This window comes from Eptesicus fuscus, chromosome 19, assembly GCF_027574615.1.
Source record: "Eptesicus fuscus isolate TK198812 chromosome 19, DD_ASM_mEF_20220401, whole genome shotgun sequence".
Lineage (NCBI taxonomy): Eukaryota > Metazoa > Chordata > Mammalia > Chiroptera > Vespertilionidae > Eptesicus > Eptesicus fuscus.
The window spans coordinates 42,014,659-42,032,973 of NC_072491.1; the positions used below are offsets into that span (position 1 = coordinate 42,014,659).

An 18,315-nucleotide genomic window follows, 5' to 3' on the forward strand; every position below is an offset into this window, starting at 1 on the left:
TTTTTGGAAAATGTATTGTCTGTTTTTGGGAAACAATACATTTCATTGTGTTAAGTTCTTTGGAGGAAAAATGGGTGGGATTAGTTGTTTCAAAAGTGCATGTCCATTTGCTGGCATTATATAGAGAGAAATTAAACTGGTGCTCTCCCTTTGCAACAGTTGTTTTGCTTTTATCACTAGAGGATGAATATCTGCCTAGATTTTCATGTTAATCACACTGCATATCATTATAGCCAAAAGGAGTGGAAGAGCCTGTGTTGGAGATTTTCCCAGGGAAACCCTGAGATCATTCATTATGAAGTGCACCACGTGGGAGTGGCTCAGAATGACCACAGTGCTGCTATTCATGGCTAAAGCAATTCCAGCCATGGTCGTGCCTAATGCCACTTTGTTGGAAAAACTTTTGGAAAAGTACCTGGATGAGGATGGCGAGTGGTGGACGGCCAAGCAAAGAGGGAAAAGGGCCATCACAGACAATGACATGCAGAGTATCTTGGACCTTCATAATAAATTACGAAGTCAGGTGTACCCAACAGCATCTAACATGGAGTATATGGTAAGGAAATTTTTCTGATGGTATGTACAAAGAAATGTGTGTTTTTTTGTATTATGCTTTCAACCCGCTTGGTTAAATGCCCTCGTGCTACTATTTAATCTTTTACCATTTGTCCTGTATGACAAGAAACAAACAAACAAACAAAAAACCCACAAAAGATTTTCTTCGAGAGTATCTTCCTATGCGTATTCTTTTATTAGTGTTCATTTCATTCTAAGAGCTTTTAGAATTTCAGAGCAGAATTAAATACCATTAGATGTCAATGCTTCTACTAAGTGCTCTAAATTCTTCTCTTACCAGGAACATTCTGATTCTGAAAATGTGAACAGCTGGTGTATTTGCTTTTAAGTGACTTAGTAGAACAATTACTTTCTAATTCTTAACTAGTGGAACATTCTTATGAGTGGTGGATCTGAAAAATCAGGGACCAATAATTTGAAGAAGCATTGTGGATTGCTGATTATACAGTCTGGGGCAAAAGTAGGTTTGCAGTTGTCCATATGGAAAATAAAACAATAATTAATAAATAATAACACAAGAATAAACTCTGTGTTTTGCATACTTACAACTGTAAAATTACTTTTGCCCCACCCTGTATATATGTATGTGTGTGTGTGTATATATGTTTAATTTTTTTTCAAATGGGCCCTTATTTCTTACAAATATGTAAGTGACCTATTATAAAGGCTACATTTTTGTGGTGGATTTATGTTGAGTGCATGGTGATGGCTTTTTTGTTCTTCTGGGTTTATTTGTGAACTTTGAAGTGTGAGAATCAGCCCGGGCAAAGGATTAAATAAAAATATGTGACCTAACAAGTTGTGGAACCACATTATTTTTTTAAAGACTACTAGCATGTAAGTCATTAATATACCACTTTATATCCTAAAATTTTAGAAAAAAATTCGAAAATCTATTATACTCCTTGCATGAATTAGGAATGCACCATCAAAGACTGATAATAAATAACCATTGGTGATAGCAAACTTATTTAATGACTATTGAGAAAACATTTCTCCTGGGATACATTGCAGGGTGCAGTTCATTTCAGTATATTCTCCTTTTCCTTTTTTTCAAAATTTACATTCATTTGATGGGTAACTCCCACTGAACATGGGACTTCAAAGTTCACATTACCCATTACAAAATATGGCATTATATTCTTTTAGCTTTCACCGGGAGAATGTTTTACCCTAAAGAAAGTAAGTAGCACTCAATAGAACTCAACGGAGATTAAGAATTGGGCCCCAGCAACCAGGCTGCCTGGGTTTAAATTCCGGCACTGATACCCTTCAGCTACGTGGCTGTGGACAACTTCCTAATTTATTTCTCTCTCCTTCAGTTTCCTTATGTCTACCTAGCATGTGTACTCACTTCTGAAGGTTGTTGTGAGCGTTGAATGAGATAATCTATGTAAAATTCAGCTCAGTACCAGGCATATTGCAAGGTCTCATGAGGTGTTAATAAAACATATACCTAATTTTATGTCTCCACATACTGTTTAAATAGAATATCTGAGGAAATTGTTAGCTCTTTACAAAATTCTTTGCAGGAAACGACATCAGTATGTCTCACATTTCTGCTTTGTGTGTGCTGAAGTGTTTGTCCAAAGTAAACAAACTCCATGACTTCTTCATCCATGAGCTTTCAAACAGAAAGAGCCAAGTATGGGGTCTTTCCAAGGCGGCCACCGTAGGATTATTCCACGTTCCGTTGCTTCTTATTTAAAATAAGGAAGAAGTTGGGAGTTCAAACCCACAAAAACAATCTGAGAATATTTATGTGTGTTTCAAGTAATATGGAAATAATGAAAGAACAGTTCTGTGCTTCGTTCTGATGTCTGACTTCCAAAGAAAATAACTGTCTATTGTATGGTGTCTGGTTTGGGCTGTTTATCCGACTTGCTTGTAAGTCTCACTGGTTTCATTCTATCCTTGAAATGTAGATTCAGAAACCAGCCAGGGAACTGTGACTTGGCAGTGAACTGGGCTGCTGAGGAGTTCAGTGCCCAACTGTAATACTGGCCCACATTTTCTGGAATACACATTTTTTAAAAAAATATATTTTATTGACGTTTTACAGAGAGGAAGGGAGAGGGATAGAGAGTTAGAAACATCTATGAGAGAGAAACATCGATCAGCTGCCTCCTGCACACCTCCTACTGGGAATGTGCCCGCAACCAAGGTACATGCCCTTGACCGGAATCGAACCTGGGACCCTTCAGTCTGCAGGCCGACGCTCTATCCATTGAGCCAAACCAGTTAGGGCTGGAATATACATTTAAGGGGAGAATAAAAGAACAATATTATTTTATTCGAAATACTGCTCATGTATGTATTACATAGTAAGTACAGAAGTTTATCAACCTTGTGAAAACATAATTTATTCGAATAATTTTTTTAATTGTTTAAAGTATTAGAAATAGTAGTACATATGTCTCCTTTTTTTCCCCATTGACCTTCCCCGGCCTCCCCTACCCCCCTACCCCCCTCCCCCCGGCCCCCCGCACATGCCCTCACCCCACCTACCCCAGTGTCTTGCGTCCATTGGTTATGCTTATATGCATGCATACAAGTCCTTCGGTTGATCTTCGAAGAGTTCTTTTAAGGTGAATTTATTCTAAGAAAAAAACTGAATGCCGGCTGAAGAGCTGTTACCTGTAAAATCTGCAATCCTCTATGCTAAATGCCCCCACTTTTACTCTATAGGTCACATGACATTAACAGTTGGAATAGCCAGTTACCTTATTTACATTTGGTGCTTATTTGGGTCTATTTGTCCTTGAACCTGTGGCAGCCAAGCCACATTCACACTTATTAACATACATCCCTACCCCTACTCTTAATGCTCATTTAATTATTGGGGTTAAAAATTGACTCTGGGAAACCACATCTTCATCTGAAGAGCTTACAAGCTGATTGAGAAGAATAGTCACAGTTGGAAAATTTCAAGTAAGCAGAGAGAACCACATTCTCTGTATGTATTTGAATGCTGCCCAGGGAGCACAGACTAATGGAATATTCCCCATGGTGAGGGTTAATGAGTGGGGAAGATGCCCGGGACCACCACCCACTGTGGCAAAGGGTGGAGCATGTCTCCGGTAGAGGCAGAGGATGAGGAACGGTAGGTGGCAGGCTGGTTGTCCAGAACGGAAGCAGTTAGGCTGATGACAGCACAGACCTGTGGCAGAATCAGGAAGGGGAGAGGGAGTTACTGATTATGGAAACCAGTGATCCTAAGGAGAGAGATTACCCACATTTAGTTTAGGGTAAAATGAGAAACTGGAGCTTTTAGGTCATCAAATGAAGCTGTTGTTGAAGAGGCAATGGATTGTAGGGGGAAAACATACTGTCTTTGGACCTAGATAGCAGCAGCAGGTTCACCTGTCGTCTGTGCTGCTTACTGGTATGTGTACTCCGACAATCAGCAACCATCCTGGGCTTTGCTTTCCTCGCTGGTAACATTGCTGTAAGGATATAAACCCCACAGGCTGTAGTGAGGTAACACATTTGAACTGTTGAGCATATTCTCTTTCTTCAAACCTTTCCTTTCCATGGGTTGTAAGACCCCCATCTCTTCGTTCGTTTATTTTCTGGGTGTTTTTTTTTTTTTTTCATCACATGTTCTTGTTTCCTGCTCATCTCTTAACCCTTTGCTCCCCAGGTCTTCTCTCCTACCTCCGGGACCTTATCTAGTCCTTTGATTGTAAATATCATCCATATATGGATGGCTCCATAGTCTAGATCTCCATCCAGCCATCTTCTGTGAGATTCATTTTCATATTTTCTATTGCCTGGGTCATCGCTGTGTAATATTACCCAACATTTACTTCAAGCTAAGGTGTCCAAAAAGAAAATGAGCTGTCTTACCCTTTACTCCACCCTGTCTGTCCTCCCACTCCGCTCCCTGGATTCTCTCTCACTGACACCTGCCCAGTCCTCTCTAAGTAAACAATAACAACAGCACCCAGAAAATCGGGCACATCCTCAACTCCTGCCTGCTCTCCACCCACTTCCACTCGACATACACGCACAAGCATAAATGCACAATTCCGTGCCAATTCTGTAGATTCTGTCTCAGAAATGTCTTTTGAATTCATCTCTTCTGTTGCATCCTAACCTTTGCTCACCCCAAGATTGGCAACCATGGCTCCCAGCCAGCAGACTATACCAGTCCATTCCTACTTTCTTTCTACTTTAGTCCCCCTTCCTCCCTGTTACTAAATCTCTGTTTTCCCTCAAACGAATCTGGGGTGGTTACTCAGCTGCACAAAACTTGTGTTAGCTCTCTGCTGCTCACAGTTCAAGCCCAGGCTGATGAGCTTAGATAAGGAGGCGTGGTCAATCCAATATGCCCCTTACCCTCAACTCCCTTGCGTATATTTGAATCTGTGTTCACAATGAACTCTCACTGTTCTTAAAGGGGGCAGTTGCTCTGTGCCTCCTTGCTCAGTTTCCTGTGTACCCAGAATGCCTGTGCTTCCTGTCTGCTCCCCAACTCTTCCTCAAGATCAAGTACAAGCATCTTTCAATAAGACGTTCTCTGGTGCACCCATTCCCTAGCCCCGTGGTTGGAAAACTGCGGCTCGCGAGCCACATGTGGCTCTTTGGCCCCTTGAGTGTGGCTCTTCCACAAAATACCACGGCCTGGGTGAGTCTATTTTGAAGAAGTGGCGTTAGAAGAAGTTTAAGTTTAAAACATTTGGCTCTCAGAAGAAATTTCAATCATTGTACTATTGATATTTGGCTCTGTTGACTAATGAGTTTGCCTACCACTGCCCTAGCCCACTCCTTCTGCACTCCTAAAAGATGTTATTCAAACCTACTTAGTATTAACATTTTGTTGCAATTAAATATTTACATGTCTGTTTTCTTTTACAAGACTTTGAATTCCTAGAAAGGTAAGGATTGTGCCTTATTTCTCTTTATATAAACCCGGGCCTGATCCATAGAAGAAGTACTCCGTAAATATTTGTTGATTAAATATTGTTGAATGCTCAATAAATAAGTGTTGAATGAAGGAGTGGATGGAACAATGGAATTATATAAGAGATACATATGGGGGATAGGTAAGAGGGAATAAAATAAGAAAAGGTGTGTAAGGTAGGCTATCACCAACACTGGAGATACTGACCTGGAATTTGGAAACACTAGAGATGAAGTTGAGTAAATGACTCAAATAATGCAGGGTTTTTTCCTACATTAAAAAACATTCACACTGTACTATAAATTGTCCAGTAATGTAGAGCCACTGAGATTATAGTAAAAATATCCAAAAGTTCTGGAATTTAAATAATATAATGAATTAATGGGTACCTCTTCTACAGATTTTTAACATAGATGACTAAATTTTTAACATAATTAATTAAAATCAACTAAATAGTTCACCGTGTTACAAAATGTACCAAAGTCTAGAATGTGCTTCAGCAACCAGGACACTTTACCTAAAAAAGACACAGGGGCCAGTTATATGAGCTGTTTTTCACTGTTAGAACTATCTCCAGGTATTTTAGAGAACGTTGGTAGGCTGTGCGGGGAGGGTGGATGGCTGTGCCTGCTTGCCCTTCCCCGACCTGTGGGTGAGACTTGGAACACACATTTCCAAAGATAGAACACAATGCAGCTGGGTACCCTTCCTTGTGCCAGGCAGCGGAGGAGGCTGTGAGCCAACCAACCAGTGGCCCCTGGGGCATGTCGGTGGCTTGGTGCCTGTTTGCCACCGACATTCTCCCTAAGGCCATGCTTAAATTTGGAATTCAAGTCTCTTCTTCTGGGCTTCAGTCCAGCAGATAATTCCAGAAACTGGACGTGGGACAGCCTCGTTTGCTGAACAGGGTGATGCTGGTCTCAGTTTTGCCCTATTTCTGACTGTCCATAGCCTGAACTCTAGCCTGAAAAAGTGTTCTTAGCTTGTGAGTTTCTCTGTTTACTCTTGTGGAATTCCTGTCTGCTGACCGAATTTTCCACTAGAGACTGATATTCAGAATAAATGCAGACAAAGAAATGATGGCCTCAGGACTCATTTAGGTAAATAAAGCTCAGTGTTTACACATTTATCTTGCTAAAAGTGACAGGAATTCACTGCAATTAAGGTTTTATTGCCACGATTTCTAAAAAGATTGTTTTCTCCCTGTACACTGGCACGTGCCTGGTAATTTTAAAAAATTCAATCATTTCAAAAATATCTGCACCTATTGTTATATGATACTAGAGGCCCAGTGGACAAAATTCGTGCACTTGGGGGGTGTCCCTCAGCCTGGCCTGCGCCCTCTTGCAGTCAGGAAGCCCGTGGGGATGTCCGACTGATAGCTTAGGCCCTAGCACTGCTGTGGAGATGGGAGAGGCTCCTGCCACCACCGCTGTGCTCACCAGCCATGAGCCAGACTTCTGGCTGAGCGACACTTCCTCTGTGGTCAGTGCGTGTCATAGCAACCAGTTGTTCTGCCATTTGGTCGATTTGCATATTAGCCTTTTATTATATAGGACTAGAGGCCCAATGCATGAAGATTTGTGCAAGAATGGGCCTTCCTTCCCCTGGCTGCTGGCACCGCCTTTGCTTCAGCTGGAGCCACCTTTCCGCCTTCCCATGCTGCCCAGAGGCCCGGAGCAGCTGGGGCAGTGCAGAACGCCTGCATCGTCACCATGGTGATGATGCAATCATCCCGCCCTGCCCCCAGCCACTCGGCGCCTGCATATGCAAATTAGCCCGCCATCTTTGTTGGGTTAATTTGCATACTCCTGATTGGCTGGTGGGCATCGCGATGGTGTGGTCAATTTGCATCTTACTTTTTTATTAGTGTAGATAATTTACATGCCTTGAAAGGTACATGAAATGCCTTTCTGGTTTCAAAGAATATTATCATTATTTAAAGTTATTAAGGCTTAAAATTCTCTGTTTGCAATAGGTTATCTAATTTTCCTAAGGTAATTTTATTTTAATAATATCAGTCCATCTAACAGGAAGACAGGCTATTGCAATAACCCATCTAATAATATTGTTTAGATACAATAAAGTTATGTGTTAAGTATCTTGGTCTACAGAATTAAAAGTTCACAAAACCTTAATTTGAATAGATAGTTGTTGTTTTTAATTTTTTTAAGACACTAACACTTTCAAATTAATGTATTTTTCTTTTTGAATGTTGTACTGTAGATGGCAATACCTGTGGGAAGAAAGTGACATTCTATTGAATTTAGTATTTACTTACGCTGGAGTTTCTGGGAGATTAAAGATTCCTCCTTAAATGTAAGCAGCAAATCTAGGGTCTTAGCAAGCAAGGCAGGAGGGAAGTGGTTTAACAGAAGAGTCCAACACCCAGAGCCAGAAAAATGCCACAAAATGTTGAAATTGTTACTGCTGCTTATTCCTTCCAGGTATTAGGAATTTACCATATGCCAGGCACTGTCTAGAGCCCAGTAACACACAACAAAATGTCCTTCCTGCCTGGAATAGGAGTGAAAGACCTTGAATCTGCACACTCAGCAAGGGGCCCATGGCTGGCTGAGTGTGAGGGTTTGAAGAGATGTAGGAAACCAGGCCAGAGGTCTAAGTGAGGAGGGCAGAAACAGACGTGGGTAAAGGCTCACTTTCAGTCTGGGTGATGAGAAGACATTTAAGCTATTTGAACAGACTGGCATATATATGATCTCACCTACTCAGAATCACTCTGGCTTTGTTGAGAATTGACATTGGTGGTGGGAGGTGGGGCAAAGGTGTGAACAGGGAGACAGGCTATTGCAATAATTCATTTAAAGGCTGATGGTGGCTAGGGGTGGGGTGGCTAGAAGTGGGTGGTGAGAAGTGGCCAGAGTGTGAACACACCCTAAAACCCCTTTGTAATCACATCAGTCTCAGAAAATTCAAGGAGACGTTGGCAGGACTAATGAATGAAATTGACTTGGTCAGGTGCAGGTCTAAATCCACCCAAACCCTAGCTGCAATTTTTAAAAACCAGTGGGAGTTTCCATTCTGGTTTGTTGGGGAAATACTCTGGATCTTTCAGCTTATAGTGACTTCAAGAATAGAGAGATTCCAGGAATTACCTGGTTACTCGATACCCATTTTGCCAGCCAATTTTAAGAGAGGAAAGGAGTTGGAACCCACCTCTGCCTCCTCAAGTGCCCACTGTTTTCTCAGGTGATCTGCCCTCCCCTTCCAAAAGCCAGTTTACTCTCACTCCCTCCATAAGCAACAGAAGATGAGAACATTAGCATGAAAAGCAGAGTAGGACAGTGGGCCAACCCCTGTTCAGTAATTATGTATTCCACTTACAGTAGGCTAGGTCAGCTATGATGTTCAGTAGGTTAGTTGTATTAAATGCCTTTTCGAAAATGATACTTTAAATTCACAATGGGTTTGTAAGGACGAAAGTAACCCCATCCTAAATCGAGGAGCATCTGTATTCAGATATGATGAGTGGGGTTAAAGGGGGTGGGGGGAGTAATACAGATCTAAACTCAGCTCCCACCCTCTGATTTCCTGTCTGTGTCTTCCATTGGCCAAATCCAACTGGAATCCGGGGCTAGGAGCCTGAAATAACTCAGTATGTAGAGTTGAGCCTTTTGGGACAGAGAGCGGGCACTTAGGAGCTCAGAAAGGCTATCTAGGAACTCATGAAGAGTACTTAACACAGTATCCTGTCTCAGATTTTCAGGTAAGGACTTTTGAAAACCATTTATTTTTTTAAAGTATCACCTTAGTCTTGGTTTTATTGTTGAAGAAAACTGAGTGAAAATGCTCTGGGTATCAAACTAGCTTTGAGCTTCCTAGCCGCTTGGGGAAACAGGAAAAGAGTTTACGCAGCTCCCAGTGACTGTTTGGAAGCAAAACAATTTATCATTGTTGAGGCAAGAATTATTAGTGAAGACCTAGTATAGGTTTCTCAATATAGGCACAATGAGCAACTTAATATAGCCGTTTCACTAAAAGTCTGTAAACATATACATGTTCATGTTTGTTAGTTTTAATATTAGCCTTTGGTTTAAATTGCGGTTATAGTGTTAAATTGTAGGTTTCCATTTCTATGTGTCCATAAACTGTTTCTTGTATTAACTTCTCCAAGAAGTTTTTCATTTGCTAATCCATCTCGTTTTATTTTTGAAAATTAGAAAAGCATCCCTGAGTACATTAAATAAAAGCAATTAATATTTTGTTTACTTTCAACACCCAGGTTATTGTTATTTTGATATTCAGATATAAAAACTAATGCATAAGTAGATACTATAGAGTCATTTATTGTGAGAGTTTATCTTTCCTTTCATATATTTTTTCTGGTCTTGAATCTATCTAAAATTAATGGGCTATCAATAAACTAAAATACAGGTGTTCCTTTTTATAAATTGAGTCCATGTGTAAAGAACTGATAGATGGTACTTTCTCAGTTGCTAAAGAATTTCCTTAAATACTGCGTCTCCTCAAGCATAGACTTGAGAATTACTAACTACTCCTATCTTAAATGACAAGAAACACAATGAAGACATCATAGCCCTGAAGTCAACACAAAGATATGGCATTTACAGAAATAATCCAAGTGCAGCTATTGAAGGGTTTCTGTACATTGGGAATTAAGACCCAATATATTGGATACAGATCTGTCTAGTAATCTGTAAATTATGTGATTAAGAAGGCTCAGAATGGGATGAGATAAATGGGGTATTGTCCTTGGAAAGACTTCAAGAGGAGAGAGAATGTGAATAGGACTTTGGTGAAAGGATAAAGTGTAAGTAACTAAAGAGGCAAGGAGGGAAAAGAAAGAACTGTTCCTTTAGGGGAAAATCTCTGATGGACTCAATGCCAAGATATATGAATGGACAGGAGCTAGAACCTCAAGGCGCAGTTATGCAGTGTACGGGCCTGATACCTGGTCTTAGAAATGGCGTAGCTTGGATTTAACTCCTGGTCTGCCACATCAGAATCTCATTTTAAAAAGATCTCCTGGTGTTTTATAAGCTCTTTAAAGGTCCAGAGAGGCAGCTGTGGTGCAGTCCATGTTGGAGTAGGTGGGGCATACGTGCCTAGGTAAGTTATGGCCAGTCTCCCGAGGGCCTTGGCAGTGAGTGAGATGGGATGAATTAGCAGACGTTCCGGAGAAATGTAAGGATTGTGTGAAATGAATGGCTCTGCTGCCTCACAAGGACAACCTACCCTACATCATGCATGCAGTCTGTTTAATCTTATATAATAAAAGGCTGATATGCAAATTGTCCCCTCGGGAGTTCTACCTACTGGGAGTTTGACCACCCGCTATGAAGTGCGCTGACCACCAGGGGGCGTGGCGGAACAAAGGAAGGCCCCAGCGGGCAGCCAGAAGGCCCCCATTAGCCCTGATCGCCGGCCAGGCCTGGGGACCCTACCCATGCATGAATTTTGTGCACTGGGCCTTTTGTATTGAAATAATGGGTTTAACTGAAATCATCTTGTGAGTTTACCTATTAAATTTCCATTTCAAGAATTATTTTAATTTTAATACAATGAAGAGGCAATTTCCTCAATTTTTAGATTGCTACATTTTTAAGGCTTTCAGTCAGGCCTGGCTTTAAAGTGGATTTTAAGTAAAACACCACATCTGTCTCCTGTCTCTAACTTCCAGGAGACCCTAATAAGTGCATTGCCCCAGGTAATGCGACTTTCTCAGTACCTGGCAAGGCCTGTCTGCCCAGTAACACAGGTGTTTCCTTTGAAATCTGAGCCTTGTGCATTTTCCCTGTAACTACAAAGTCTTTTCAAAACAGGTGAAGCAGTGTCGTTAAACACCTGAGGTCATTTCAGAGTTGTCAGGAATGTATTGCTGTTTTCAATAGCGCTTTTTATACCAGATGACTGTCACAAAAACATCAGACACTCTTTCAGCATGGATGCACTTATTTATTTATTTCACTGATGCCCGTTTCTTTACAGTTCTAATCACACCACCAACAGGGAGAAAAGAGGGTGGCTTTAAAGGTTTTATAATGAGGCATTATTTTTGGAATTTAAATCTGAAATCTTGTGAACTGTCAAATGTGTTGCTTCCATAGAATAATGAATTCCTTCTTGAAGGTCAAGTTATCGCTGTTTAGAAGATCAAATTGACACTTTTTCTATTCAATTCTTGAATGGCACTTTCTGATTTAAATAGGAAAACACAACAGTGATTTGGGAGGGATTTCAATTTGACATAGAATGGATAATTTGCAAATCTGTTTTTTCCAGAAGTGGTGGCTCAGCAAGAATTACCCTTTAAAGGTGATATTTAGAAAGAGATAACTTATATGTCTGATTTTCTTCAACTACTTCTATTCATGAGCTGGCTGAAAAAAAATCCTGCTGTTCCTTTTAGCTGTGGGGGGAAATTACATGTAGAAAACTGCTTTATTTCAAAGATTTTCCCATTGGGTTTTTAGGACTAAGCTGAAGAGAGACCTGGTGTTAACTTTTTACTGAGAATATTTACTAAGAATGATTTAAGAGAGAAACGGAAAGGGAGGGAGAGATAGAAACATCAATGATCAGAACCATCTGTCGGCTGCCTCCTGCACGCCCCCCACTGGGGACCGAGCCTACAACCGGGGCATGTGCCCTGACAGGAAATCAAACCATGACCTCCTGGTTCATAGCTTGACGCTCAACCACTGAGCCACACAGGCTCAGCTGGCATTCTTAAAGAGACTAACTTGTGGTTTACTCTATTACTTAGCATACAGATATCCAAGCCTACTGCTACCATTGCTGTGGTACTGCTTGTAAATTTGAACACCTAAAATGCCCCTTCTAAAGCTCAGGGACCATCATGGAAGAGGTGGGCGTGTGAGATAGTAAGAGTCAGATAAGAGGGGGAATTGTAACCATGCAGAAACTTCACTTCTTCAATATGAACTTTTCTCCTTTCTTTCCTTTTGATTCATACTGGCCTCCTCCAGCACCCTGAATCCCCTGACTCCTTCCATATCCACTCCCTTCATCATCAAGCCCTTAGGACCGTGGTCGGCAAACTGCGGCTCGCGAGCCACATGTGGCTCTTTGGCCTCTTGAGTGTGGCTCTTCCACAAAATACCACGGCCTGGGCGAGTCTGTTTTGAAGAAGTGGCGTTAGAAGAAGTTTAAGTTTAAAAAATTTGGCTCTCCAAAGAAATTTCAATCGTTGTACTGTTGATATTTGGCTCTGTTGACTAATGAGTTTGCCGACCACTGCCTTAGGACAATGAGGTTCTGGTCAGAATCAGTTGATCTTAGGAACAAAACCTGTGTTCTATTGACCACAGACACAGAGTTTCAATCAAAGTAGAGAGAACACCCGGCCAGTGTTGCTCAGTGGTGGAGCGTCCACCCGTGAACCAGGAGGTCACGGTTCAACTCCCGGTCAGGGCACATGCCCAGGCTGCAAGCCCAGTCCCCTTTACTGAGAATATTTTCTTGTTTTATTCAATCAGTTAACTATCAGTTTGGGATGATATTAAAACTTTGTCATATAAAGAATAGTCAGAAATAATTGATCTCTGCTCTATACACCTAATTGGAAGATCTGGAATGTTCTTGGTTTTACATTCCTGAAAATCACAACACAGCTTTTGCTTCTTAGTTAAGAAAAGCCCTTAATTATGTATAAGAAGATTATTTTACAGTTTATGGTGTTTTACAAGTACTACGGGTATTCTGTAAGAGACTATAAGTACAAAATAATAGAATTTTGAAGCTAAAATAAAATAGAAGAGACTTATTTCAGCTTCCTAATGTTACAGATAAGTAAACAAACCAAATTTGACATATTCAAGGATAAATTTGAAAATATACAATTTCAGTGGTCAGGAAAATTTTGCCAGGGTCTAACATGTATTTTAATTACCCATAACTTGAGTAATTTGGACAAGTGCAAGCATACTTTTAGCTCCGTTAATGTAAGAAAAGGAGAGGAAAATTTTATCACTAATGGCCTCACCTGCAAATGTCAGAAGACATGACCCTAGGGAAGGGGGATTCTCAATACCATTGGAAGCTGGAGTGCTATTATTTCCAACAACTCAGAACTAAAGTAGGCTTGGGGGCAAAAGAATTCATTTTTCAATTGTTTTCAAATGCTTAAATGGTTTTTTAAAATAATTTCATAATGCTACTTACAATTGTCAATAGTAGGATGGTAAGACCATAGCTTCCAGCTTAGACCTGGACTTCCAGTGAAATTGCCTTTTTTTTTTTTTTTAATCATTATAGCTTTATTTATTTATTTATTTATATTTTTTAAATTTCTTTATTGATTAAGGTATCACATATTTGTCCTCATCCCCCCATTCCCATCTCACACCCCTCCCCACACATGCCCCCACCCCCCTGTTGTCCTTAACCGCTGGTTAGGCTCATATGCTTGCACACAAGTCCTTTGGTTGATCTCTCCCCTTTACCCCCACCCTCTCCTACCCTCCCTCTGAGGCCCGACAGTCTGATCCATGCCTCCTTGTTTCTGGGTCTGTTCTTGTTCATCAGTCTATGTTGTTCATTATTTCCCCTAGATGTGTGAGATCATGTGCTATTAGAAATACACTTATAAGAACCGAAAATGAGACAAGCAATAATGGTTATGCTGACAGGCAAATGAATCAGTCTGTAGTGAGTTTCTTTCTGGGCCAACAGTTCTTTTGAGACCCAATTTCAATGTCCACCAGTTCCTTATGTGTACATGTCAGCACTGACATTACAGTTCTGGATGGTGGACAAATGGTGGTAATGCAGGTCCGACTCTCTCTGGTTTGATCCTGGGCAACCTGCAGTGATGCACAGCTGCTAACTGCTAGTATGGGAAGGCCACATCAGCGTCTTCCATCTCTGGACTGCTTCTCTTCTGTCTTCATGGCTGGAGTAGTCCTGTCGATTCCTCTCTGTGGCTGGAATCCACATGGTCTCGGAGTTGTTTTAGCTGCGGAAAGCTGTGTCTTTGGAGGTGGAGGTCACAGGTTCTGCGAGTCTGCAGCTGGGGTAGCAGGATATTGGCTGGAGTGGGTGCTGGGTCGCGGGGCAGTTCCAAGGCCTGTCTTGGTGGTGGTGTTGATGAGTTTCTACCTAAGGCCGTTCTCCACTCAAGATGGCGTGGGCTCCCTCTGTGCTAGGGTCCCGCCGTCCCGGGAGTGCCCACAGCGGTGGTAGTCTCTCTTTGTCAAGGAGAGGCTTTCTGCCAGCCCCTGCTGCTTCTGCGAGATTTAACTTTCCCTCACTCACTCTCACACACCCCACGCACAACCACACACTCTCCTTTTATACCCTCACTCACTCACTTCCTCTCTCTCCACTCCGTCCTGCCAGCCTCCATCTTCCCGTCCCCTGAAATTGCCTTTTCAACACCACCATGGTTTCATGTTATTACTTTGCCAGAGAGCAGTGCATATTTTAAAAATCCATATGAAATATTAAATTGTATCATGAACTGGTATTGTTGTCATTAATTAGGCTATGTAATGGTATGATAGTCCAAGACCAATTATTATTATTATTAATTTATATTTATTGTTGAAAGTATTACAGATGTCTCCCTTTTCCCCCCATTGACCCTCTCCACCCTGCTCTTGCCCCACACCACCTTCACCGCACTATTGTCTGTGTCCATGGGTTATTTTTTGCATTTATCTTGGAAATCCATGCTTTTATGTCTCTGGGTCTATTTTGCTCATCAGTTTATTTTGTTCATTAGATTTCACATAAGAAAATGCTCATCTTTAGACAAATTCTTAGTGACTAACCTTGGCCTTCAACTCGTATTTAATGTACTATAATAATAATTATTAAGCTGTAAAGATTAAACAATTCTCAGGACATGCATTTTCAAATGATGTGAATTTAGAAAAAGCTCTAAATTAACTGTGGTCAAGGAGGTACTTTTGACAACACAATCATTTTTAAGAGAGAAAACTATTTCCATGTCAAAGAGAAGGAAAAATTAATATGACTAAGGACTGTTTTTGCCTTGTGTACAGTACTGATTTTGCCCAAGGTACTGGCAACTGGCAATAGTAACTCTATTTCAAACTACATTGTTGAGTAATATCCAACCTTCTTTGATTGTCTGTTATTAAAGCAGGATAAGCAGGTATTTGAGTAGGAATCAGAATTGTATATGCTCATTCATACTTTCCAAAGTATAGCAGCCAATGGAATTGTCTGTACATGTCTAGATAGCTACATAACTTCCAATTTCTACATGTAAAACATTTTAGCACTAAAGTTACTATATATTTCTAGGTTTACTTTTGAAAGTTCTTTGGTAATATTTAAGATCTCTCTCTCTCTCTCTCTCTCTCTCTCTCTCTCTCTCTCTCTCTCTCTCTCACACACACACACACACACACACACACTGTAGAGCCTCCAGGTTGAACTAGCTTAAAAATAACATTGGAGCCAAAGAATGTCAATTGCTTTCTGTTTCTTTTAGTAATAAAACTTCATTCGGTGCTTTACTGGGCTCTAAGAAGAAACAGCCTAGGATGTAGGTGGAAAATAGAGTGTTTTTCATTTCTATACACCTCAAGTACCCATCTTATAAAGAAATGGTAATTTTAAGTGCGGTTTGGCTTTAAATTAGTGCTGGGTGAATAGTTCAGAGAGGAAAAAAGCCCTTCAGGCCATCTTGATTTAATTTACAAACTGAATTTAAATAGAAATGTATAGAGACTAACCTACATTTAAATGGGATTGGTATGAATTACTGGTGGTCTTAAAACCTGACATATAATGTTGTGGCATAAAAATATACATTCCATGTTGTTATGGAAATATTTCTTCTAGGACAGCTATATTTTTAGTATGTATTTTTTAAAAAGAATCTTCTTGATTTGTATTATTGAACTTGACCTAAACACCTATGCATAAATAGATTTTTAAATAATCACTTTAAAAATTGTCACTAATTAATATTTATTAAATACTAGAGGCCTGGTGTATGAAATTGGTGCACAGGTGGGGAACCTAGGCCTGGCTGGCGATCAGGGCTGATCCTGATCAGGACCGGGCTGGAGAGGAGGCGATGGTCACTGGGCCAGGCGCAGAAGGAACAGACGCCGAATGCCGATGCCACCATCATTGGAACCCCGCCACCACGCCGTTCCCTATCTCCCCCCCTCCTCCTTCCCTTGCCGCCACGCCGCCACCACAGCGGGCAGGCAGCTGGCTGATTGGGGCCTGCCGGCCTGGAGGAGGGACTGGACACGGGAGGTTGGCCGCCAGACCCAAGGAGGGAGCCGGCCCTTAGCCCCCCTGGGAAAGGGGCTGCGTCCGCCACCACCCACCCCCGGTTCCCTGTCCCAGCCCAGGGGCCAGCCCTGATCAGGCGATCAGGGCCTGCCAGCTGGGGGGAGGGACCGTGGGAGATTGGCTGTGGGAGTGCACTGACCACCAGGGTGCAGCTCCTGTGTTGAGCGACTGCCCCCTGGTGGTCAGTGCGTGTCATAGCGGCCAGTCGTTCCAGTCATTCTGGTCATTATGGTCGTTATGGTTGCTTAGGCTTTTATATATAGAGATTGATAGTAAATTTTAGTTGCAGGCTCCTCTGCCATAGTTCTTATATTAAAGTAATATATGTCCCTAGTTTAGCCTTATCATAGTTCACTTGATATATGTATTTCCCTCCTTATTTTTAATGGATTAGGTAGAAAATTTGTCATGCCATAAAAACAGCTCACCCATATAATATACTCAAATGAATTTTAGTCCTTGAAGAGACCTGAGTTATCTTCTATTTCAACTGACACATTTTATAAATAAGGAAACTTAGCCTAAAGGATTTGAATGATATGTTTCAAATTTTATTTCAATTTCTATACAGCAGATATAAACACAAATTTTTCAAATATAACATTTTGTTTTGTGAATTTGGGACTGGTTGTATGTATATCCTCTCTGAAAGGAATCCATCTTTAACTTTATAGGTAACCCTGACATCTAAGGTTGTAGCATTATGTGCAGAAAAGTCAAATGACCTTGAATAAGGGTCTTAAGGTCTCTTCCAAGGGCTTAGCTGGGTGGTTCTGACTGGTCTCTCATGTGATTGCAGTGACCTGGACAAGCACACTGACAGATCTCCTGCTGGGGCTGGAAAAACTCCAGCAAGGAGCTCCTCCACGTTTCTCTGTCTCTGTGTGGTCTCTCCACATGATCTTTCCAGCTACTTGTGCAGGGCGGCTGGGCTCCTCATGTGTTGGCTCAGGTCTGCCAAGATGTGTGTCTTAAAAGAGAAAGAACCAGATAGAGGCTGTCTTTCCTAACTCAGCCTGCGAAGTCTCTCAGTGCCATTCTACTCATTGGAAGGGAATCACTGTCCAGCTCAAATTGAAAGGAAGGGGAGAGGACTCAACTCCACATTTTTGGCTTTATAATCATTACAGTGGTTTCAGGCATTTTTTTAAAAAGCCATCTAGGAACTGTTTGTTTTTCTTCTGGTTCTTGGTTACTCCTTGAATATGCGGTTGCTAGATTAGAAACTTATGGCTAAGGGTAGTTTCACTGTACTTATGACTGAAGTGCCATGCAAGAACCTGACTCCCAAGATTAAAGATGAGAATTTGTTTGTCTCTTTTAGGGCAAACGATTTTCCAGGGAGCTCTACCTGGAAGCCTGCTTGCTTTTGAGGGCTGACTCTCTAATCTCCAACAGACTGGACACAAAAGGAAATCAGCCTCTTGCTCATTTTCTGAGCTTCAAGGAGGGAATAATTGGCATTTGAGAGAATTGAAAAAGTGTCAAGAATGCATTACATAAAGCTGGATTGTGAAGGAATAGTAGGGGTTTGTCTGACAAATCATTGG

At 41.2% G+C, this 18,315-nt stretch overlaps 1 protein-coding gene across 1 annotated transcript in view; it reads left to right on the forward strand.

Moving 5' to 3' along the window:
* Positions 1–295: 295 nt before the first annotated feature.
* Positions 296–18,315, forward strand: part of CRISPLD1 (cysteine rich secretory protein LCCL domain containing 1) — a 38,154-nt gene continuing 20,134 nt past the window's right edge. The window contains exon 1 of the mRNA XM_008150322.3: positions 296–556. Coding sequence (XP_008148544.1) covers positions 296–556 — 261 coding nt within the window. The remainder of the gene's footprint in view (positions 557–18,315) is intronic.